This window comes from Trichechus manatus, unplaced genomic scaffold, assembly GCF_000243295.1.
Source record: "Trichechus manatus latirostris isolate Lorelei unplaced genomic scaffold, TriManLat1.0 scaffold00015, whole genome shotgun sequence".
In the NCBI taxonomy this organism is placed as follows: Eukaryota; Metazoa; Chordata; class Mammalia; order Sirenia; family Trichechidae; genus Trichechus; species Trichechus manatus.
The window spans coordinates 17580732-17606463 of NW_004443951.1; the positions used below are offsets into that span (position 1 = coordinate 17580732).

Genomic DNA, 25732 nt, shown 5'->3' on the forward strand with positions numbered 1-25732 from the left:
ATTTATTTGTTAAGAAACTAGAAAACAGCAGACAGTAATTCATATATGTAAGTTACCATTTGCCTTACCTGTCTGTGGGCAATTTTCTCACCAAGGTTCTCCCAGAGGTGTTTGAGTTCTGTCAGTGGTTCTCGTATAATGTCTCTGTCTGTTTCATCAGTTGCTTTCTTTAACATCAGTTCACCCTGGTGATTGAGCTTCTCCATTTCAATCTGCTGTTGGTAAACTTCCACTTTGAACTCCTATCAAAGATATACTTAATGTTAACATTGAACCAAGCCTTTAAAAACTAAAAAAGTCCCATAGAAGCAGCTATTCTTCAAAAGCAGCAAAAGCCATTCCCAGATACAAACCTTCATTTCATTTAACTGATCTGTAACAGTGTTGAGGTCAGTGCCGACAGGGGGCATGGTGCAGAGTTTAATCACAGTGTTATCTAGCCAGTCAAACATAGCCTACAATAAAAATACAAATAAAGAGTCAAAAATGTAAGCATAAAGAGTTGGGAGAGGATAAGCATTATCCCCTGCTAACATAAGCACAGATAAGTCAAACCAACTGTGTTATTGTCTGTTTTTAAGTGGGGGCAGAGGTTAAGGTATACTGATCTCCATTCCAGTAACACAGAGATTCAAGAACTGAGCCAACATTATTGGGATAATGTCCAAAATAAATTACTACCTGGAAATATTAAATTTGAATAAAATTTGCCAGCTAGGAAGCTGATGACATCCTGAAGCTAATGTGCCAAGCTGTGCTTTAAGATAACCTGGGTTTGGAATGTCTAGCAAATAATGACTTTCACAGCAAGGCCAGCTTCACTGTGTAGCCACCATGAGGATAAACATGACAAGCATGCAATGATGATAAAAATGGCAAGAAGAGTAAAAATTCGGATATATGTCAGTGCTTTCCTCAACACAAGTGGGAAACTTTGGCTAGAAATAGGGAAATAGCACTGTCTTAGGTTTGGGAACACTGCAGTCCTGTAAAGGCGATCCACTCTTGTAATGAATTCAGAAAGTGACACAAGGGAAGATGGAGTCCTTATTTCCTTAGTGATCACCTCCTTGTCTCTCACCTGTAGAGTGTCCTGATACTGCACAGCAGCTTGCATGGCATCCTCAAGTTTCTCTAGCCTCTCCTTCCATGTTTTGTTTAAGTTCTCCCAGGCATTATTCATCTAGAGGGAAAACATTCTATCAGATTCTTAAATTAATGCTACTCTTCAGTCTGAGTCCACTAACATTTCATCTGAATTTTTTATGCACATTTCTATACCTCATCGATGCTTTTCTTCACCTCGGGCTTCTCAGTTTCTCCACAGGCAAAAATCAAATCTGCCCCAAGGATTCGAATAAACTCCAGCTCCTCATGCAGACCATCTGTCTCCTCCTTAATAGTCTACATGTAAATGAACAGAACATAAGCCAAAACAAAAGCAGAACAGAACTTTCCAAACTTTGTAAATGTAGTTTATACCCTAACAATAGCAGAGGTTGAGCAGAACTGTCAATTTCACAAAAGCTTGTCAATGTTCTTAAAATACTGCCTATCCACATAGTGAAGCTTCAGACTCCGCATGGTTATTTTTCTCAGTGTGAAAGATGTAATGAGCTTCAAATAGTGAGTGCATCCCTTCCTTTTGTTAAGCAACTGTCAAGGAGACAGTCCTATGCAAGTCCTCTGAAAAGAGGCAAGAGATAGTTCCTGTCTCCAAGAAGATTACAATCTACAAAGGAATATATTAACAAGGATATTAAAATAAAACAAGTCACAAATTTAAGGATTGAGAGACTATCATAATAGGAGTTAAATAGGCTATATAATCTTGAAGAAAGCTAGTTTTGTGTCAGGTCTTAAAAAGTCGTTTATGGACTGGCAATAATGGGGATGGGGAGAAGGAGGAGAATTTCTATTTAGGAAAATGGCTGAAATAAAGGTAAGACATAAGACAGATGATATCAGGACAGGCTTAGCTTACGCTAGATGGATAAGGTGAGAGAAGCATTTGGTAAAAACTAGGTGTGATTGTGAGGATGGTGCAGGACCAGCAACACTGTGTTCTGTTATACATAAGGTCACTATGAGCCGGAGCCAACTAGATGGTACTAACACCACAACAGGCTCCCCCAAAAGGAATAGAAAAAAGTTTGTCAAAGTAACAACTGTTATCTCTGGATGGTGAGTCCAGAACTGATTTTTCTTCTCTACTTTCTATTTCTCTACAGTAAAAAAAATTCTTTTTCTAATGAGCAGGTATTTTTTTTGAAGTGGAAAAAAAGTCTATTAAACTTACAAAACAAAACAAACCTTTTAAGGGGCTCAGCCTGGCTAAGCAGTCAACACAACATACTTGGATAAAGTACTTTTCTAGAGGACAAACACATAACAGAAGGGGTTTTGTTTTTTTCTTACCTCAGCAGCTTCAACCTGTTGTTTGATGATGGATGGGTCAATGCCTGGGCTTTCCAAGTCATGGACAATATCCTGGGTGTCTTTGATGGTGGTCAGGAGAGCTGCCATGTCATACCAGAACTTCTCTGCTAATTCAAGGACATCAAGGAATTTAATTTCTCGCTCTTCAGCCCGAGCTTTGATATCTTCCCAGAAGAACACCATTTGATCCAATTTATCCTGGATTTCTGAGGTGGTAAAGAAGAGATGTGAATAGGGGTTCTCTAAGTACTTAAAATCAACCTCATCAGAAATTCCCACTAATCCTGACATTTTAACTGAAATTATCCTAAAGAAAAGCTCTAAAAATTTATAATTAAAGGATTGTTTTCTACCTTAGCCTTATTAATATCATTTCTACCTTAGCAATTTTCCCTTAAGCTGGTCTTCCACATAAAGAAATTATACAGATATCTGGAAATGTTATCATCTAACATAAAGATACTCCTAAAATATAAAACTCCTAATTTACAAAGGAGCTAGGATGAAAACTCTGTTTCCAGTGTTCTGTGTTGAACTTGCTGTATGTTTCCCATGCAAAGTATTATAAAAGGTAGTTATGTTCTATCCACTATTGATAGTGTAGTTTACTCACATTAGGGGGTTAAAGGAGCATTTGTTGCCTGGTCTGGGAATCTAACTACCAATTGTAACTTTGTTTCAATGGGGAAATGTGTTCTGAATTCTAAATGACTTCCAAATGACTTTCTGGAATACTTATTACTTGGGGGCTACCTCTACATTCAATGAAATACATCTGGTGGGATGCTGGAGATAACCACAACCTACAATTTATTTCATTGATTTTCTTTAAAAATAAGTAGATTCATCAAGCACCTTTTGCAGCCAGATCCTTGTCAGCTCCCTGAGATCGCCCAATGAGCTCTTCTCCACGGCGTTTCAGAGCCTCAAAGGAAGGCTGTAGTTTTTCTAGCTCCATGGTGGCACTTTTATTGTCACTGATGCACTCTCTGATCTTGTCTACTTCAGCAGGGATCAATGGTGGCATGTGCAGGCGAGAGGAAAGATTCTCCAGAGTCTCCAACATGGGCTCAATTTTATCATGGAACTAAAACAAACATCGGACCATTTAGCCATCACAATAATTCTATCACACTTCTGGGGGAAATGTTAGGGAACAAGGCCAAGGCATAAACCTACTACTGTTTAGGATAACCTGTGCTACGCTGAGCAAGAACCCTGAAGGCTGCTGAGTGTTGGGTTTGGCTCAGAAACTGCTTGGGCATAGTACACCAGAGCTAGCCTATCAGAAAAATAATGCAAATGTTTATTTTAACAACCAAAAAGATATTAAGTAATATACCAGAAATAAACTCAGATCATTAGTGCTGCCACAACATTTCTCCTATTCCAACTAATGTGACGAGAAAGGGACAAGACTATGAAACTAGTGAGAGTCAGTATATCAACATCTCAGATGACAGTTGCATGCAACAGAGTAGACCAACAAGTTAGATGCTCTCTACCAGCTGTGTAAATGATGGGGAGCTCAATCAATATGCATGTGACTAGGAATTTAAAAGTATCACGGCATGCAATTTAACAACCCACTGTATGTAACAGTGAGAATGGAAAATGTTGGCATGATGAAAGGTAGTTAAAGAAGCTCAAATCTAACCTTATTTTAAATGAATAATTAGCTTCCCACTTTTCTGGTACTTTCAAAAACATGACTGCAATTGAAAAATTCTCATTTATAATCTGAAGTGGAGAGGGAGGAAAAGGGAGCAAAACGAGTAAGCCTGTCTTCTAAAAAAGTTAACTAAAACTAACTCTGGAAAAAACAACTCTGGGTTCATTAATTAGAATAAGGATTATTAATTTTAAGTATCCTGCAGGAAAACATGGTGGGATTCCCTTAACAAAACCATTCCCATCACGCCCTTATTTCTAGGTTCCACCCCAAATGAAACTGGCATAATAAACTGTACTAATTAATACTTATTCCACTAGGGTTAAGGGAAATTTCCTTATAGGTAATGACCTCGATTCTCTGCTTTGTAAGAAAACCCTAATCCCAATGGGAGGGGTACCTTACCTCTGTAATCTGTAATGGTGGGCGCGGTCAACACAACAATGAAATGTGACGATGTGGGGAAGACAGGAGCAGGCAGCAACAACACAAAGTAACACATTCCACAATGTGAGTGAGAGATGGGATGGAAGGTGGGGGGAAAAACTTGAGTAAGTACAAATATTAACCAAGAATATTGACTAAACATAGGAAAAAAATACCCAGACATGACAAAAGTACCACTAACAGTAATACATTAGTTGAAAAGTATGTAGTTACATGCTTTAAACTCAACTGCTGGTGGCTTATACTTCCCTTTGGCTCTTACTTCTCCGCACTCAAGCATCTCTCTCTGAACTAGGAGCTAGCTGGTGGCCTCCTGAATAAGACTAATGTGTGTCATTCTAACTCTCAAAAGTAACAGGCTTAATAGGAACTTGACCTTTCTTGAGACATTCATTGCTTTTGAGTCTGCAAGATGAGTTTATCCAAACTCATCCCCACTAAAAGATAAAGTTTTCAGGGAAACTGTCAACAGATAATATACCAGCCAAGATGCATTTTATCCTCCTTATAGTGTCAGCATACTAATGTTCCTTGGGATAAAAATGCAGACAGGTTAATACTTTCTAGTCTATTGATAATGTATCATCAGCATGTTGGTCAGGGCCTTCCTGAACATAGCAGCATACCTGATACAGAGATGACCTCTTACTTAAATTAAAGGACAGCTGAAGGTCATATGAGTTTAAGATGCATACGTACCTGAGCGGACTGGGAAATAGCTTCGTCCAGAGCCAGGGCCCGCTGGCGCACCTCCTCTTTTATTTGGACATACATGTTTTCTGCTTTCTGGTATTTTTCTTCCACCATTTCCCCCTCCTCAGGGTTTAGCTCCTTTAGTTGTGGGCCTATCTTCAGTAGCTTATCAATATGAGGTTTGTGTTCAGCAATGGATTCCCTGAGTTGCTACGGAAGAAAATACAGATCAAAACATATGAGCATTTTTATACCAGTTTATTTGTTCAGCTACTTTGATCAGAGCTTACACCAACTTTGAGAGGAAAAGACTGAAGTGTTAAAAACTAGCAAGTCCCAGCATCTCACCATTTGTGGGGAACAAAAAACACCTAAGTCTTGGGCTCTGACATACTACCTGATTCTCTGAATTTTTACAAGTCAGTTTGGATGTCCCATCACCCAGGAAACCTTCCTGGCACATCCCCTCTCACTCTCCCTCCACCCCTGTACAAGCTTAACCTCTTAATCCTCCTCTGTACGCATAAATACCTCTACATACTATAATGTAATTTATATGGCTTAACATGTCTCCCTCACCAGAATGACCGACAAGGAGGTACACTACGAATAGCAACATTACAGGTGATCCAACTGCTCCTTGACCCTTTCTCCCGGCTACTTCCGGTTTACATCTTCTGCTTACAGGAACATGGGGATAGCAGTAAGCACAAGCCATAAACCGGAAATAAGATAAACATCTAACAAGTACCCTTAATGGTAACAGCATTAGCTGAAATAATATACAGCTTTCCCTTTCATCTTAAAGATATGCAGCAGAGCCTTCCTGACACCCCTCCATGGCTCTCACTCCAGCTGGTGCTTCACCAAATGCAAACAGCCACCCAACCCCATACCAGTCTATCGACAGCCCTTGCCCCCAGAAACACTTTAAATTCCCTTGGTTTTTGGTTAGTTCTGTCTTTACTTCTGCTAAATACCCAGGATCCTGACATCTGCTCAATACCCAGGTTCCTGACATCTCCATAATCTTATTCTTTAATTTATTCATATTAAAGGATGAAGAAAATAATTTAGAAATGTAATTTTTATTGTGCAAAGAAATTCTAACCGATTAAGAATTAACTTCATAACACAAAACTTACACCCAGTAGGCACTAATAAATATACTGCTGTTGAGTGAGTTGTGGAACTCATTTTTAGTTCTGCAATAAAATAAAACTTGGCAGGCTCCTTACCCTCATTTCCTCTTGCTGCTGCCTGAGCTGCTCATGATCAATAGCTGGAGGAGGTAACTGTGCTATTAGTGCCCGAGTTTCCTCAATCCAGGGGCTGAGCTCCTCATAAGTTTCCCAAAACTGGTTCACCAAAACCTGTGCCCGCTCTAGGCGGGCATAACGCTCTGAATTGAGTAGGCTTATGGCTTCATATTGCTGTATTAGAGACTCTGTCTTTTCCTATGAGCCAAAACAGAACAAAGAATTATTACTATAATGAACTCTTCTTTTAAAAAAAAAAAAGAGTAGGTATAGATACATTAAAAAGTCTGAAGAAATACACACTAAAATGTTAAAAAATATGGATTATCTAGTAAGATTTACAGGTGATTTTAATTTTTTATACTTACCTAATTCTTAAAAAACTTCCTATCATACATATGTATCATTTCTATAATTCCTAAGATATGAAAATATTTTTAAAGGCAGTAAAACAACACAAGAACAACACAGCAAAATTAACCTTTCAGTGATGATACACAAATTTAGATATAGCATTACTAAAACAGATCAGTTTAGACTGGACATCTTAGGGGCTATGATGGAGTCTTCACCCATCAAGTTTCACTTGTCTTTTTCCTTTTGACAAACAAATCTTCATAAACCTGGCATTTATGCTTCATGTTTGGGATGGGTAGCTTGTCAGATATAAAGATTTCTAAGAAAATAGTGGTGAACCACACTCTCTATAAAAAATAAACATACAAAACTGTTCTACAAACTCTCTCTCTTGGCCAATCAATTTAGAAATGGGTATACCCTTTAGAAGAACCTGAAGGAGGAATTAATGTCTGCATATGGTTCTGTAAAACCTATCACAAATACCTTAAAAGTTACTCAAAGCTCACTCCTTATGGTCTAAGAATAAGTAGCAATTCCTGTTACATTATGTAATATGGCTGTTTAGACATTTGTGAACACAGGAATAGGAGTCTGAGATCCAGAACACCAAGGTGGGCTTTAATACCCCCATCAGTAATAAGAAAGCCTAGGAGGAAAAGTATCTCTTAAATCATCATTTCACAACTGTACATCTAATTCACCATGATCGAGACAAGAACACAAATGTGGTAAATAAGTAAATGTAATTCACCTGTAATACAGCTTTCTGTTCCTCTCCACATGTGCCAAAGATTTCACCACGATGACTGAAGAGTTCATCCATTGAGTCTTTGTGTCGAATGATGTCAATGGAGAAAGCCTTCGAAAAGTAAACTATAGTTAAGTCAAGAAGTAAAAGGACACTAATTTACTTCTGCCTAAGCCTGTGCTAGTGAAAAGTTAGACACAGCCTATGATAAATTCCTTGCTTTAAAGCCACATTTATTCTTAAAAAGTTTGATATTTTGCCTATCCACACATCTTCAAAGCCTATCTTTTAGTAGCTTACAAAAATATCTTCCTTCCTAAACACTGTCCATGAAAATGCTAACTACTTTTTATTAAATTGCTAACTACTCTGAATTAATTGGCCTATTTCTCCCCTTTCAAAAAGCAAAAAATCTCTTCCCCATCCTAAGTATTCATAAAATTAATCTCTATCCATCATCATGACATTGACTCATTCCACTTGACTTGGGATAGTGAGAAACTCTCTCCTAGTCACATTAAGCTCCTGATTATTCTACTAGCTCAGAACACACTGGGCACACTGGTGTTACACTTACCTTTTGTACCTGCAGCTGAGCTGTGGTCTGGTCCTGCTCCAGGCGAATTGGACCAAGGGCCATCAGTTTCCGTTTTGTTTCAGCAACCCAAGCTAGTTCTGCATCAGCAGCTTGCTCATACTAACACAAGTGTTCAGAAGAAAAAAAAGAACAAGTTACACACAGCCAAGGTACTACTTGTTACAACTGTAATTTATTCAACATAGAAAGGCCTGAATTTACAGTAATACCGTTTACAGCTCACAAAGTTAAGCCAAAACCAGGGAGAATTTCATAAAATCATAAATCAAGATGCAAATGGGATAATCATATTTCAGCTTCTTTAGAAAGAAGTTACAGAACCTAATTTGTGGTCCTATAGCTAGAAATAGCAGCAGAAATTGACACCCTTCAAAAGAAATACACTACTAATCAGTGTTTTCATAATGCTGCAGTCTTTCTGCCAATCCTCTTTCCTACCCAGACACTGAACAGTAAGTAGTTCTAGTTGACATATTTAAATATAAATGTACTTAGCTTGGCAGCAGACACCTGAGTCAAGTTCACTAAGAAGTACTCGTTCAGCTGAAGAAGGCTAAGACCCCAAAAGAAGACCTCAAACCTTTGAACAGCTATGGTAAATAGACATTTATGCAGTAACAAGAAAACTTAAGAACATGTTCTACATAACTGCTTTTTCATGAGTATTCCCTAATCTTTTATCTGTTCCTCTTCAGTTTTGCCAATCTACACAAATATTTAAAGAGAAAAGTAAGCTTCTCCAAAGCACAATAAATTTCACATTGAAATATCTGGCCAAGATTAGAGACATCCATGAAGACACATTTGAGGACGTACTTGGAGTCAGAGCTAATGTCTGTGTGGTTCAGAAAGCATTTGCTTATCACTATGAACCCAAGGAATCATGCTGTATTAACTTACTTTTCGTGCGATGGCACATTAATAGGTGCGCATCCAGCTACAAAGAAAAGCAAATAACTCTTTCCAGAAAGCAGGGAGGAAAAAGATCAAGGGAAATATGACACCTGTGTTTACCGAGAGGGTTCTATTTTGGATGGCTCTGCTATTTTGGTTAGCATATTTGATAGTAATTATAGTTCTTAGTTCCTTCCCCCTCCCATCTAATGCAAAGACAGTTGATTATGTCAAACTAAGATTGTGATGCATTTATAACTTTTGGGTCTAGGTATTACCTACTCTAATCGCAATCCACCTGCTTAGCAGGGGAACAACTAAGAAAAGGCCTCACACAGAGGTCTTCTCTTCTCCAAATTCTTCTCTAACCTAAGGGGTCAAGTACTTTGAAATTACTGGATGAAACCTGGATTCATCCTCACAAATCACTTACCATCACTGAAATATGTTTGTTGCACCAGATTTAACTTGATCTCATTATTCCTGTTCTCGAGCCTGTATTTAAATGGGCCTAACATATCAATAAGACCCCTCGTGGTGCAGTGGTTAAGCTTTCACCACTAACCAAAAGGTTGGCAGTTCGAATCCTCCAGCCGCCCCTTGGAAACCCTATGGGGACAGTTCTACTCTGTTCTATAGGGTCGCTGTAAGTCAGAATTGACTAGACGTCAACGAGTTCTAAGATATCAATGCAGATGAACATTACCTGTTGTGATCTCTGAATAGCAGCATCAATCTCATCCACCCTTTGTCCAATAGTGTCACTGACCAGCTTGTACTGCTCGTTGGCATCAGACACAAGTTTATCCAGCCCTTCTCTGGCTCTCCAGGGCACCAGCTCTAAGAGAGCTCGGCTCACCTCATTCACTGTGTCCAACACCAGCCTGTGCTCCATGACCTCTTTCTTTAATTCCTAAGGAGGGAAAAGAGTTTTCAGGCCGTACCTTGCTAAATAAAGCACATTAGCAGCTGTGCTGGTGGAAAGTGCTATCTCTACCACACATCCCAGCAGGGCTTTGACCTCTTTCCTTCAGTTATTTTTTTCTTGTCTCAAATTTTTCAATCATTCTGCAGCCTGACTTTAGCTTAGCTGCTGCTTATTTAGAACTGTCTACAAGACTTCTTGAACCAAACTGTCTCTGGGTAAAACAAACAGTGCTCCTTTATTTTTTTCCTAATTTCAAAAGAAATAATAAATAATGCTTTAAACATAGACATTTAACTTAACAAATACTTACACAGTATTTCTGTGTGTCTAGAACTGTACTAGATCCTGCATGAGAATCAAATATAACCATGAAGCCCTCTCTAGACAATGAATCATGAAGGTAAATTGTAACATGTTTGTACTAAGCAAACTTCCTAGGGATTTCACGTTCACGATTCTTTCTTCAGACCCTAACAAGTGTTCTTGTTTATGGTTTTTCTTTTTTTTAATGCCAAAATTTAGTGTAAGTAACTAAGAAAGGAGGCAGTCAGAAATTATTGATTTAGATTTAAGGTGGAGGTATTTGGTGATGAAACGTAAGGATGTGAAATTAAGGATTCTAAAAGGAGGACTGTTTTTCCTTTCACAGTGAGATGACAGCTCACCTTCTGTCTTTGCTGAAACTGGGGTATCTGCTCCCCTGTGGGAGATTGTCCTCCAGTGGTTGCCAGCTCCTCCTCCACCTCCCTTAGCCACCCAGTCAGTTCCTCATAAGTAGACTGGAACTTGGTGGCCAGCTGTCGGGCTTGCTCTAAAGTTCTGAGGGCCTTGGAGCTAGTGACTGTGATATCTGTGTAGCGAGTCTTTATACCGTCCAGTTTCTCCTGGATAAGCAACACCTCTTCACCTGTGAGAGACAGTATATGATTATTCATATTTTCGAGATCTGGGGATGAGGGAGTCCCTTTAATCCCCTTTTCTTCAAATCAGACCTTTACTTTTACAGATGCTCCTGCCCTGTGGTAGTGATTTCACTTAACATCCCTCACTGGAAATAAAGAAACTTTCCACTTGATAAAAGAAGTCAATTCTAAGATTATTAAGATCTGAGTTTAACTGCGGGTGTTTCCAAGATATTCCCTGCATCTTTCAGTGACTGCTGGCATTCACCATTATCAATTATGGCGGCGGGGCGGTCGGGAGAGTAGATAGGGAGGCATCATATATAACGAAATGGGAGACAACAAAATCTTTTAGGTTTCAAAAAACTTAGCAGGAAATAGGAACACAGGTTCACCAGCCTCCCTGGGGCACACAGTAATACAATCACTGAGTAAGAAGGGTCTCATGTATCAACAAGAAGTGGCTAATGCACAGTGCCTACTTCCCTGGACATGTGACTGTCTCTGTGACTACAGAGGTGCTGAGATGCACTTTTCAAAGTACCTGTGGTTTGTTTTAGAAGAGCCTGACCGTTTTTAATAGCTTGATCTACATTCTTCTTTCTATTAACAATCTCTTCATTTAAAGCCTGAAAGGAAAGAATAACATTAATTCCAAAACCATGGCAAAACAAAGTGAAAGAAATTTAAGATCTTTAAGAGACCAAATTTAAAGTAAAGAGATGATCTTTTTAGATGAATGCCTGTTTAGTTTTTTTAAACATTAGACATTTGATTCCCTCATTATCTCTTTGGTTACCTTCATTAATGACCCAAAATAATTAAACCAGATACTTAAAGGCAAGCTTTCCTTTCTACTGGATAAGAGGAGATTCAGGATTAATCAGCTTTACCAATTTACTGGAACCAAACCTGAAGCCAAGAAAGGCAGAAGTGGAATTCAGCAAAAACATCTACTATGCCCAAAATAAAGAATCAGACAGACAGTTCAAGAGAATAAAGTCAGCAAGAACAGGTTGACTTAAATCAGGGTCCTGGATGAAAACTCTCTCAATATTTGAAGTCAAGGAAGCAGAAGTATCTTAGGCTATTTTAAAAAAATGCTTCATCTATTTTTATAATCCCTGAAGAGAGATTTCATTAAAATGAAATAGAAAAGGCAAACTATTCTTTCTACTAAGATGACATAGAATCCCTGGAATTTGAGCATATAAATTCCAGAAATATTCCAAAAGTTATGGCTATATGATCAAATTCTGGGAACTATTTGGGTATACCTGGTTTTGTTAAAGCACATTCTCTTTCATAAAACTGCTCAAGTGGAAACTTAGAGATACCATTAATGATGTAAAGCATGAGTTGGAATGGAGATGGCCCCTGACTCTACTCTGTACCATACTTGCTGAATACAAGTATCTCCATGGACTTATCAAAATGGGCAACACCAAGTCTCTAACTATGTATTTGTGTATGAAATAAAGTCAAAGTGTTTGGAATGAAAAAAATAAAGATAAACATGAATCAAAATTACAAAATAACTAGTAACATAACCAAAAAGAACGGAAAACATGAATACCATGTGGTCAGCATGCTGCTTCTGCAGGACATCCTGTCTGTAATCCTTTACGAACACTGAACTGAGCTTGTCCTCAACCTCAGCCAGCCAGTTGAGCACCTCCACTTCATCCTCCCCAAACAGTCTAGCATTGGACAGTGCTTGTTCAAGCAGGGCTGCTTTCCGGCAGCACCGGTCTTGAATCTCACTGTATCGGGCCTGCAATGAGTCTAGCTTTTCTGAAAGCACACCCTGTTCTGCAGAACATGTCAGGGAGGAGAGGGACTGCCCAATTTTGACTGCCTGGTGCACATCTGTTGCATGGCTTTCTATTTCTTCCTTCAGAGCCTGGAAATCCAGAGTGGAAAAAATGAATAACAGAAACAAAATAAATGAAAACTCAACATGAAACAACGAATAACAAATGATATAACAAATTAAATAACAACATAAAAATTTGCCTACTGCAGGGCAAAAATAATATAAAAATTGGAAACATGATTTTTTTTCTTCTGATGGCAGCCTATCAGTCAATTTCTATTTTTACTTTAAGAACGTGACTTCTGCAATTAATAATCTGATCATATTTTAAATTAAACTTAAAAACTTCACAAAATATGTCTTCTAGAATGCTGCAGGTAGTTTTCTTATTTCTAGGATTTCTTGCTCCAGTTCTGTGTTTTCATTTACCATAACTACATTCCTACCTTGTGCCGAACAATCTGCTGTTGAATTTTGGCAGTCTGAGTGCCAACAGGTTCTGAGTTAGCAAGTTTTTTCTCTGTGACAGATAAGAAGTCAGAAATAGGCTCAGCTGTCTCATGGAACTGTTTGGCCAGAACCAGGATATCTTCCAGCTGTTTTTGCCTACACAAATACAAAGAACAAAATGCTCAGACAAAAAGCCATACTAAGACTTATAATATAGTACCATATTCAATAAAAGACCAGCCTTTACCAGTACAGTTTACATACACATCAACAGAACACACATTAGGTACATTATATATATTTTTAATCCTCTCATAACCTTGTAAGTGACAGAATAATTATCCCCTCTATTACAAAAGAGAAAACAGACTCTGAAGTCTTAAAAAAAGATTTGCTCAAGTCACCCAGGTACTAGCAATGGTAGAATAAGGACTAGAGTCATATCTTCTAAGCTTAGTGCTCTTCCTCCTTATATCACATTGATACATATCAGAATGGAATATGGTGCATGTATCATCTGAACACGTGACTGAAATCAAGTTTAAAGGAGTCAAAAAAACCCATCAGTTTTTCATTTCTTTCTCTCTCTGTCACTGCTACCTTCACTTGTGAGTGAAGAGGAGAGTATCTGAAGTCAGCCTTCTAGTAATTTCAACACCCAGAATATAACTTTGAATCCAGATTTAAGGCAAAAAATGACCTTGGAATGGCTGAATTTACCAACACAAATGCCAGTCAAAACAACTATGGACTTTACTTGGGATCTTAGCTTTTAGTGAATACAATATTCATACTAAACTTGGATTTCAAGTATTCTGTAGATTAAAAGCAGCAAATTACAAAGGGGAGAGGAAGCCTGGATGCTGGATGCGGACTGAAAAGAGAGAAAAACTAAAACACAACCACAGAACTATATTAGCACACAGATTAACAATGAAAGGCCATAATGATGACTATAAACAGACTAAATGATATGTTATTTGAAAAGCTGGGAGTATATGATGCACTTAAGTTCAACAAACTTTTTCTGAACACCTACTTTGTGCAAGGCCCACCCTATGGTGACTACTATAGGCAAATTTATTTTGATAAGATGATTTAAATAAAAATTTTAAGCCCAGGTTACCTGGGAGGCTGATGGTACCATTAATAGAAATGAACAGAGAGAGAAGAAAAAGAGCAGTGCAGATTTGGAAATAAAAATGATTAGATTCTTTTATTTTTGTATCTCCCACTAACATGGGCCAGCCATACTTTAATAAATGTTTATTAATTAATTACAACTCAGATTAGAAATAAGCAAGTCATGGACAGGTAGAAGTAAAGTGTCTGAAGAGGGAATTATTTGAAAATTGTTGTTGGCTACCTAGAAAACATGATTGATTCTAATACTCTCACATTGATTTCTGAATGTTGTGTTGTTGTTAGGTGCCATTGAGTTGATTCTGACTCATAGCAACCCTATGTAAAACAGAATGAAACACTGCCTGGTCCCATGCCATCCTCACAATTCGGATTAGCTGGCATTTATTTTCAAAAGTGGGGACAGTATAAGCTACAAGTAAAGACATCCATGTAACCTGTTAAGTTCAAGTGACATTAGAGTCAGAGCTATGGAAAGAGAAGGCACTTCTTTGAAGGAAGAAAAGGTACTGTCTGTCTTTTGGCCATTTATTGAAGAAAGTTCATGCATCTCTTCAATGCCCATATATTAAACGGGACCACAGACTAGTGCCTAGATGCAAAAACATCTAATGCAAATGTTAGGATAAACTAACAGAAAAGAAATATGATGTCAATTCCAAGTATCAAAAGCATTATTTATAAATATGAAGGGAAAAAAATCTCTTTCAAAAACTCCAAAAATAACTTGGCTGGATTGTAAGAGTATGTGTCTGTCATTTAGAACTGTGATTATACTGCAGCAGAAAAGTAATACAGCACTGAGTCTTTCAGTTCTCAGAAATTTATGGAGTGGCTGAAGCTCATTTCCTGACAGTGATTCTGGCTACGAGGTTCCTCTCTGAACACTCACCCCTCTTCAAGATGAAAGTCATTAAACACCCTCTGAAGCACTGTATGAATCATTCCAGGAGCTCTTAGAGCATCTCAATGATAGCAGGTCAAAAATAAGATAAAACGAATGGTCTCTGACCCGTTTCTCAAAACCTCTTTGGCCTTACCTGGCTGCTGCCTTGCTGAGTAGTTCAGTCCATCTACTTTCAAGACTCTTCAATTGTCCAGTGATTTTCTCTCTATCAGCCAGCTCGGCTGACTGGGCTATTCGGCCTCCTTCTGCTTGAAGCATGTCTACTGTGGCCTTTCGATCATCTAGGAGCCGCTGGAGCAACTATTGTATACATGTTTAAAGAGAATAAAAAAGGGATAACATAGGGTCATTTTTTAGTCTAAATTAAGGAGAAAAAAAAAAAAATAACCCCACTAAATCCTAAATTGAATTGAACAAGGCTTTTTTTTTCGTCCTTGAGGCAAAAAACATGAGGTAGATAGAGCATAGTTCCCACCATTCACATAAACTTTTCAAGCAATTTTTAAATGCAGCAGCGACTTCCCTTGAACAAGAGAAAAATACACTGAAATGGAAATTAAACAAAAAATATAGGCAGAAACTTGTACATGTTACACAACATTATTTAGAATATTGCTAACTGTGATAAACCAAAAACTTCTTGACATAAAGCTATGGATGACACATCAAAATAGAATACATGAACAAATAATAAAATTGTTCCGTTCAACATGTGCCATAGTAAACTCGTAGATTAAAGTTGTTGTTGTTGTTGGGTGCCCTCAACTTGGTTCCGACTCACAGTGACCCTACACGCAACAGAATGAAACACTGCTGGGTCCTGTGCCATCCTCACAATCATTGTTCTTTGAGCTCATTGTTGCAGCCACTATGTCAATCCATCTAATTGCGGGTGTTCTTCTTTTTCACTGACCCTCTAATTAACCAAACATGATGTCCTTCTCCAGGGATTGGTCCCTCCTTATAACATGTCCAAAGTATGTGAGGCGAAGTCTTGCCATCCTTGCTTCTAAGAAGCATTCTGGCTGTACTTCTTCCAAGACAGATTTGTTTGTTCTTCTGGCAGTTCATGGTATATTCAGTATTCTTGGCCAACACCACAATTCAAATGCATCAATTCTTTTTTGTCTTCCTTTTTCATTGTCCAGATTTCGCATGCATATGAGGCAACTGAAAACACCATGCCTTGGGTCAGGCACACCTTAGTCCTCAAGTGACATCTTTGCTTTTTAACACTTTAAAGAAGTCTTTTGCTGCAGATTTGCCCAATGCGATACACTGTTTGATTTGTTGACTGCTGCTTCCATGTTCAAGATTAAAGTAAGATGATGAAAATAAGTTTCCACCTTTCTTTTTCAGGATCACACAAAAATAGGTTAGAATTCTCCTAAAATTCTTGACTATTCTCCTGAAACTATAAGCAAATGTGTTGTCTGCCACTCCCTACAGCTGTTACAGCTCACTGTCCCAACGTTCTCACTTACCTTCTGTTCCTGGATCTGTGCTTTCACCACTTTATACTCAGCAGATGGAGGTTTCTGATTGGCTATTAGCTCTTCTGTGTCTGCCAACCAGCTGAGCAAAGGCTCCAAAGCATCTTGAAACTTCCCACAATGCAACAATGCCTCCTGCAGTTGTGCAATTCTTTGTGCGACCTATATCACATTACGAGGAAGGAACAGTTTTTAAATTACTACTGACCCCTTTTAGCAACTACAGATTTCAATTGCTAAATTTTTATTCGCATGCAGGTTCCAGTTAAATCTTAGATTTAAATGCCGCCTCCTTTTCTACTCTTCTGTTCCCGGTACCTCGTTACACCCTTGCTACTCACCTTTTTATTCAATGTATTCCAGCGAGCATTGATCTCTTCCATGTCATGTTCCAAACCCTGCACATCACAGTTTTTCCCCGCACTCTGAATCAATCCCTGGCCAAGTCCATTCACCTGCTGCAATTTCATCTGCAGGGGATCCACTTGTTCTTTCTGAAACGTCTGGATAATAGTAAATCAAAGACTTAATCTAAAGGCTATTAGACCCTCTCCACCACACAGTGACTGGCTATTCTTGGGAGATTCATGATTCAATGAAGAACAGCAAAGAATAAAAAGAAGGAAACAAGTTATATGCACAGGGTGGTGTCACGGATAACGTCTGGTTTCATATTTCAGTAAACCTCCTACGGACATGTAATTACTGAGAGTTATGGCATTACTTATGTCTTTGGCCCAATGACTCCTGTGTTTGTGTGTGTGTGTGTTTTAAAATCTGTTTGCCTAATTCTTAACGCAAAAAACTAAAGGGAATAGAGAAGCATCATCCTCAAATATCAAAAAATAAATTTGATGTATATCAATATTAAGAGGGGAAAAATGACACCAAATGACTAGTATTTAAGATTAAAAATACCTTAGGGAACAGGCTTAACTGACCACTGATACACGTGCTGCTCTTCTTTGACTAGGACTAATAACTCAGTTAGTCAGAACATATTAATGGCATGAAAAACGCCAACCTCATAGCTTAACTCCCCTGTGGCCGTTTAACTTCATTCTGTTCCAAGGCCACAGACCACACAAACCCAATAATCTTGAAACTGTATTCCTCTGGTTACAAAAGGAAATTGGCCAATAATATTAGGAAATTTCCTTAACAATTTCAGATACATACTCTGAGTAAGATATACATATATAAAATATTTTTAAAAATGATATTGTATATCCATGTCCACTATGGAACAATGGAATTTTAAAACAATGTGAATGTAACAAACAATCTGCATACTTATCTTAGCTATATTTACATTCCATTATCACTTAGAAATTTCTAAAAGGAAACAAAAAGGGTCCGAAGAATGGTATCTTTGCCACATGAAAGACATTAAGGAAAAAGAATGAAATAAATATTTCCCTAAGATCAGACTTCTCTCAATTATCAGAGGATAAAATCAACCATATTACACTAGCCTGCATTTGTTTCCACTTTTTTCTTCCATAAAAAGTTTCTTCAGTTTTAGTGAGACTGGTGAGTCGACTGAGACCAGAGGATGACAGAAAATAGAAAAGGACAAAAATAGACGTAAAAGAAAATGATAAATATAGGTAAGACCTATGAGAGACCACAATGAAAGGTTAGAGGTCTGAGTCTACCCAGAGGCACCACAGAAAAGCCTAGTGATCTACTTATGAAAAATAAGCCATTGAAAACACTATGGAACACAGTTCTACTTTGACACACATGAGGTCACCATGAGTTGGAATCAACTTGACGGTAACTGGTTTGGTTCTTTTATGAGACCACAGATCACACTAGGATTAGGAAACTGCTTCTAGAAAGAACGGTCTATGGCTGGATAAGTGAGTCACCAGGAAGGGAAAGCCCCAGGGAGCACTGAAAAAGTGCACTTCATTTCATACTATAATTTGGTGATATCATATTTTGTTAGGCAACACAAGGCAGTTCAGTTAAAAATGACTGTTTTCCCAACAAACGGTTCCCAGAAGAAGCAAGTGCTATAATTCTATTTTCAAACACTAAAGATGTTTTCATTGCAGAAAAAACAAACAAACATGTTTTAAGTTGCTTTGGTTCAATAAAACAGTGAAGAGTGGGGGGTTGGAAAGGCAAAGAAGGCAGAAAGCCAAAAGTGCAGAGGGAAAATGTCAAGTCCACACCGTGAAGGGCCCTCTTTTGTCTAATAATAAAAGCCTGTGTTGCACTACAACTGACATTTAAATCTCTTTCTGTGCTGTTCAATACAGTAACCACTTACTATATATGGCTATTTAAATTTAAATTAATTAAAATGTTTAAAAATTAAAAATGCAGTTCCTCAGTCACACTAATCACATTTTATGTAGTCAACAGCCACATGTGGCTAGTGCTTACTGTACTGGATAGCACAGGTATAGAACATCTCCATCTTGGCAGGAAGTTCTACCGGACAGTGCTATAAATGATACAGAAAAGTAAAGCATATCTAAATAGCTTAATAATCTTTCATATAATAGGGTCAATTCTTGAAAAACCTTTAGATTCCTTTGTTTATGAACATTTCCTATAGAAGCATTAGGGATTTCTTCCTTTGTTTCCCACCTCCTCTTCATGGATTAGTTGAAAGGGACAATGGGTATTTGTTTCATCATTTTCCAGAAGTTTTACAAATATACAAAATTACATCTAAATACTATCTAGATATTTATCTTGAACACAACTGAACAAGATGTTAAAGAAAATAAATTTGAACACACTTGCTCCCTTCTCCCAAGTGCCAAATAAAGCTGTTTTGCAAAACCAGTGCTTTCAGGTATATTAAAATTCCTACTCCTTAATATTTCACACCCTGTTAGTGACGTGGGACTGTGCCATGTTATTAACTAACCAGCACTGGCAGACATTTTTCCAGATCAGTACACTAGTAAAAACTATCGCAAGACCGTAAGATGCAATAGGGACATAATACAGAAAATTTCCCAAAGAACTTAAAACATGTTGATTATCTTTGGTGATACAACTCTCCCAGTTTTCATCCTGACATTTTTGGGTGAACTCTGCTCTCTTCTTCTTTCTCTTCTAGACCTTCAAATGTCTTTGGAGAGCTCGTGGGAGGATATCAGTCCTGGGCCCTCTTTTTGTTCTACACTCTCTTCCTAGGCAATTCCATCCATTTCTGTGGCTTTAAATATTAACCATGATAAATGCTATGACTCAAATTTCTACCTCTCTTTTGCGTATCAAAAGTGGCCCTGGTGGCACAGTGGTTAAAGCACTTGGCTGCTAACCAAAAGGTTGGTGGTTCAAACCCCCACCAGCCACTCCGAGGTAGAAAAGATTCCGTAAAGATTTCATTCAGCTTCCATAAAGATTTCAGCCTAGGAAACCCTATGGGGCAGTTCTACTCTGTTCTATAGGGTTGCTATTGGTTGGAATTGACCCAACGGCAATAAGTTTTTTGGCTCCAAGTTTCAAATCTACATATCCAACTGCTTTCCTAGTATCTCTGTACAAATGAATCACAGGCATCTTGAACCTAATAGTTCTAAAACCAAGCAGTATCCCTCACTTCTCCTCTCTCAAAATCTGTTCCTTCCCTAAACTGACAACTGACTACTACTCCCGATTCACTTAGTTGTACAAGTCAGAAGTCATCATCCTTGATTCATTATTGTATTCCCTCTCTTACCACCAACACATAAGCCATTATCAGGTCTTAGTCATCTTATCAGCAAAATATATCCAACTGTCTTCAAATTCACTGGCACCTCCATAGTCCAAGCCACCTGGACAATTGCAGTAACCTAGCAGGACTCTCCACTCTGTCCTTGATCACCTACAAATATAGACACTAGCCAGGGAGATTGTTTTTTCACTTGCAAACCATTCAGTGTTGTCTGTATTCCATGGCAACTATTGTAACACAAGCTAATAAAATATAATACAAAAGAAACCTGAGACTTACAAACACAAAGTAATGTTGGGAATGTGTACTGTTCGTGTGGACCAGTTTTCTCTATCTTTAAGCTGAGAGTAATCTTTAAAAAATGTAAACCATTCCACTCCTCTACTTAAAATCTTTCAGTAGCCTCCTACGTCTTTTAAAGTAAAATCTGAATTTCTTAACTCAGTCCCTGCATCATCTGACCCCCTCTACCTCTCCAGCTTTAACTTCAAGGCACCCTTCCCTCTTGTTCACTGTGTTCTAGCCACCTGGCCGCCTTTTAGTTCTAACATGCCAAGCTCTTCTCAGCTTCCATTTCCTTTGTCTGGAATTCCCTTCCCTTTGACTCTTTGCCTAAATAACTTCTATTCATCTTTCAGGTTTCAGTTTTAAAATCTTTTCCCCGATACCCCAATTTAAATTAAATCACCCTATTATAATTTCTTATCATAGCCTTTACTTTTCATTTAGAGCATTTGCCATAGTTTGTAATTACTGTATATATTTGTGTGTGTGTGTGTTTTTTTTTTTTTCTTAATGTCTGTCTCCCCCACTACAGCATAAGTCCCAGGAAGGCAGGGACCTGTTAGTTCTGTTCACTACAGGAGCGCCAATATCTGGCACAGAGCAGTACGGAGCCAATAAATATTTATTCAGGGAGGGACTGAATCTTGCATAGAGATGGTGTTAGGGAAAGCAAACAAATCCATGGAGGTTCTACCGATAAGCTGAGCATTCAAACATAGAAGTGGTATTGTAGGCTCCCCAAATTTTGTCTCAAAAAGACTCACTTTGCAAATTTTAATTTTATACAAAACAGTTTTTTTCCTCCTTTCGGCCAGTAACTGAGAATAAAGACTGAGGAAGTTTAACAATGAGTAGGGGATTTAAACAACTACAGATTGCTCTTAATGGGCCTGGGATCCTACAATAGAAAGAGAAAAAAGTTCTGGCATTCTGCGTCTTCTACCATACTCTTTTGTTATTGTCTATTAGAAAGTTTTTTATCTATTTAAATCACATATACACATGTACATATGGACGTATGGACAAACACACAGAGGATTTAAAGTAAAGCAGTTCGTTCTAAATAACACTCTGGGTATGATCATTTGTTGAGTTCTAAGTGTGTGTTTATGTATAAAACTAACAGGTTCAGTTGCCTCCAGGAACCCTCTTAAAATGGTAGAAATGGAATCCATACAATATAGTTCTCATCTTGGAAAATTTTTTTTCTCAATAATATTTCACCAACTTAATAAAATCTGTATACTCATGTTAACTCTATAATATTTTTTCAGTTAAGTATTTTCAAAATAGTCTATATTCTTACTGGTTAATAGTCCTGGCTGGGTCTATGGCTTAGATTTTACTATCCTTTGCACACAGATGCAGGTATCTGTTTGCTTCCAGATATTCCAAAAAGTAACTACACTTCAAAGACAATGGACAATCTTCCAGCCAGGCTACTATTTCCTTCTCCTGTCACTTGTGTTGTTAGCTATTGTCAAGTCAGCCCCTGACGCATAACAACCCCATGCACAATAGGATCAGACCATTGTGATCCCAATGGTTTTCACTGGATCACTAGGGAGGAACACCGGTGGTGCAGTTGTTAAGTGCTCGGCCGCTAACTAAAAGGTCGGTGGTTCAAACCCACCAGCCGCACCGCCGGAGAAAGATGTCGTAGTCTGCTCCCGTAAAGATTTACAGCCTTGGAAGCCCTATGGGGCAGCTCTACTTTGTTCTATAGGGTTGCTATGAGTTGGAAACAACTTGATGCAGTGGGTTTGGTTTGGGATCACCAGGCCTTTCTTCCTAGTCTGTCTTACTTTGTAAGCTCCACTGTAACCTGTTCAGTATCATAGCAACATGCAAGCCTCCAGTGAAAGATAGGCAGTGGCAGTGCACTGGCTGGGAATTGAACCCAGGTCTCCCACATGGACGGTGAGAATTCTACCACTGAACTACCAATGCCCTCTTATACCTGGTAATATTTCATAAAATGACTTAAGACATTATCTAGCCCCATCCACTTATTTTGTAGATGGAGAAACAGAGAACCCAGAGATAGATATTAATGGTTTCTCTGGATTTTTTTCCCCCTTTATGCAGATTTGACTGGCTCCTTATAAATTTAATCCACGTACTTCACTGATTACTGGTATACGTAGGCTTTATTCCAGAAATATTCTGGGCAATTGAGAATGTAAGTGCCAGAAATTTACTCTATCATTTGACTTACTGCTCTGACTTTAGGCTACTGGTATCTTGGTGTCAATTCCAAATTCCGCAAAACTCAGAAAACTGAATCAAATCCATCAAGCTCAGCTGAAAAAGTGATGCATTCTACTCTTATGCTGCATTCAAAATAAACAGTGACACCCAAGGTGCAACTACCACAACTCAGCTAAGCCGGAGGATCTGTGGCAAAGTTGGCACTTTATGGCCTGCATTCAAAATGATTTTTAACTGCTGACACCAAAAAAAAAAAACAAAAACAAAAACAAAAACAAAAAACCAACAAACCAAACCCATTGCTGTTGAGTCGATTCCAACTCATAGTGACCTTATAGGACAGAGTAGAACTGCCCCCGCCAGGGTTTCCAAGGAGCAGCTGGTGGACATGAACTGCCGACCTTTTGGTTAGCAGCCATAGCTCTTAACCACTGCACCACCAGGGCTCCCGCTGCTGACAGGTGCATGTTTAACTGGTGCTCTAACAGACTAAGGCTGCCCTGAAAGGCCCTGCAATGGGGTGGATGAGAGCACCTGTCTTTCTTGTAGCTTCCTTGGATATTCAGGAGATTGATATTCACTTATTCAGTCAATTAATAGTCAAAGCCTGCTCTGAAGAACGCACTGTTCTGGGTCCTGAGGATGGTGTAAATTCAAAACAACCCCCTCACTCAGTTACCCGGACTGTTAGCTCTAACTCCTTCATGCCTTACTACTGACCAAACAACACCTGGGCAGTTAACTGCAGAAAGCTGCAAATCTCAAATTCCTCTGGGAGGTAGAACACTGTTCCCATCTGTTTCCTAACACATTCTGTTCTCTAACATTAAGAAGCTTAGAATTTTGGAACTAAAAGAGACCCAGGAGGACATTTAGCCCAATTCCTTTATGTTACAGATTAGGAAGCAAGAGGCCCAGGAAAGAAAAGTGACTTGCTTAAGGACAGTGGCAGTTTGACTTAAAATACTTCTTTATTTTTTAGTGGCTTTAAAAAATACACATTTGAATTAAATTGTTGTTATTCAGGTATCTGTATATTGCTTTCACTCAACATATTTTGGTAAACTGTTTCAACTAAACAACATATCCATTTGAGGGGAAAGGGGAAGAAAACTGTCAGTGATTGAAATCTTAATATGTTTGGTGCTTTAAATGTGCTATCTCATTTTATCCTCACAATCCTCACAGGGTTCTGCCTTAACAAAAAAGAAAAAGGAAACTTAGAATATGTAAACAGTTTTCCCAGAGCGGTTAATAAGTACCCTAGGTCTAACTCCAAAGCCCACAACCTGGCCTATATCTGACTGTAGACATCATGGATCAATAATTTAGGAAAGAACAGGTTTGCTGTGTATTTTGAAAGCAGAATTACCCTTTCCTGCTAATAATCTTTTTCAAAATGTAAATCAATAACAGTTTACATTCTAGTTCTCCTTAGGCTTGGCTTATCTGAATAAAAAACCAGGTTCAAATTACAAAGTTTTTCACCTGACCAAAGTAAGATATATTTTAATTTCCACCAGCTCCCCATAAACTCAAAGACTAGAAAATGTCAGCCCAGAGGACCCAAAAAGAACAAATGAAAGGACTATCTGTGCCATTTCTAATCACTACCAAGTCAGAGAACTTGCAAATCTCACTTTAATCCCCATACCCCTCCCCACAACAAAATGAGCAACAATTACCTCATTTGAACTTAATCCATCAGTAGAAGTCAGAGGCACTTGCCCATGTAGCACTGTGCCAGTCATCTCTTTTACCCCAAATGCTGGGGAATCAAGATCCTCCTTGATCCACATTCCAGCAGGGGAAGGCTCCACCTTAGCAGGAATTCTTTCTTCTGAGACAGGCACTGAATCAGTGTGGGCAGTATCTCCCATGGAGGGGACTCCAGAAGGGACAACTTCCTCCACAGCAGGCACTGCAGCAGCTGGGGCAGCAGGCTCCTCTGTAGTGGGCAATGGAACATCTGGGGCAGCAGGCCCCTCTGGGGTATCATACTCCTCTGGGGCAGGCACTGCAGTAGCTAGGGTGTCAGGCTCCTCTGGAGTGTCATCCTCGTCTGGGGTGTCAGGCTCATCTGGGGCGTCCTCTTCCTCTGGGGCATGCACTACAGCAGCTGGTGCAGCAGGCCCCTCTGGAGTGAGCACTCCAACATCTGGGGCAGCATGCCCCTCTGGAGTGGGCACTCCAACGTCTGGGGCAGCAGGCCCTTCTGGGGTGTTCTCTGGGGCAGGTAAGGCAGTAGCTGGGGTGTCATCCTCCTCTGGGGCAGGCATTCCAACAGCTGGGGTGGCAGGCCTCTCGGGAGTAGGCACTGCAGCAGCTGGGGTGAAAAGCCTCTCTGGGGTGTCATCCTCCTCTATGGTGGACACCGTAGCAGTTGCAGCAGTACCATCTGGGGAGGGCTCTGCAACAGCTGGGACATCTTCTTCTGTGACAGACACTGCAGCAGCTGGAACACCCTCCCCTATGGTGGCCACTGCAGCAGCTGGGTCATCCTCCTCTATGGTGGCCACTGCAGCAGCTGGGTCATCCTCCTCTATGGTGGCTACTGCAGCAGCTGGGTCATCCTCTGCTATGGTGACCACTGCAGCAGCTGGAATACCCTCCTCTATGGTGGCCACTGCAGCAGCTGGAACACCCTCCTCTATGGTGGCCACTGCAGCAGCTGGAACACCCTCCTCTATGGTGGCCACTGCAGCAGCTGGGTCATCCTCCTCTATGGTGGCCACTGCAGCAGCTGGGTCATCCTCTGCTATGGTGACCACTGCAGCAGGTGGGACACCCTCCTCTATG

General features: G+C 39.2%; 2 protein-coding genes across 12 annotated transcripts in view; both read right to left on the minus strand.

The window, feature by feature from the left end:
- Nucleotides 1–25732, minus strand: part of MACF1 (microtubule actin crosslinking factor 1) — a 392660-nt gene that overhangs the window by 38445 nt on the left and 328483 nt on the right. For all 11 annotated transcript variants that reach the window (XM_004371912.3, XM_023727207.1, XM_023727198.1 and 8 more), the window contains 19 exons: nucleotides 17091–17252; nucleotides 16741–16911; nucleotides 15390–15556; nucleotides 13203–13362; nucleotides 12517–12843; nucleotides 11485–11569; nucleotides 10704–10945; nucleotides 9817–10023; nucleotides 8196–8315; nucleotides 7622–7729; nucleotides 6490–6708; nucleotides 5258–5461; nucleotides 4517–4525; nucleotides 3295–3526; nucleotides 2419–2645; nucleotides 1282–1404; nucleotides 1082–1183; nucleotides 354–455; nucleotides 69–242 (listed from right to left, as the gene is read on the minus strand). In XM_004371912.3, coding sequence (XP_004371969.1) covers nucleotides 69–242; nucleotides 354–455; nucleotides 1082–1183; nucleotides 1282–1404; nucleotides 2419–2645; nucleotides 3295–3526; nucleotides 4517–4525; nucleotides 5258–5461; nucleotides 6490–6708; nucleotides 7622–7729; nucleotides 8196–8315; nucleotides 9817–10023; nucleotides 10704–10945; nucleotides 11485–11569; nucleotides 12517–12843; nucleotides 13203–13362; nucleotides 15390–15556; nucleotides 16741–16911; nucleotides 17091–17252 — 3141 coding nt within the window. The remainder of the gene's footprint in view (nucleotides 1–68; nucleotides 243–353; nucleotides 456–1081; nucleotides 1184–1281; nucleotides 1405–2418; nucleotides 2646–3294; nucleotides 3527–4516; nucleotides 4526–5257; nucleotides 5462–6489; nucleotides 6709–7621; nucleotides 7730–8195; nucleotides 8316–9816; nucleotides 10024–10703; nucleotides 10946–11484; nucleotides 11570–12516; nucleotides 12844–13202; nucleotides 13363–15389; nucleotides 15557–16740; nucleotides 16912–17090; nucleotides 17253–25732) is intronic.
- Nucleotides 23406–25732, minus strand: part of LOC111819654 (uncharacterized protein KIAA0754) — a 7134-nt gene continuing 4807 nt past the window's right edge. The window contains exon 2 of the mRNA XM_023727031.1: nucleotides 23406–25727. Within this exon, the coding sequence (XP_023582799.1) occupies nucleotides 24544–25727 (1184 nt within the window). The 3' untranslated portion in view covers nucleotides 23406–24543. The remainder of the gene's footprint in view (nucleotides 25728–25732) is intronic.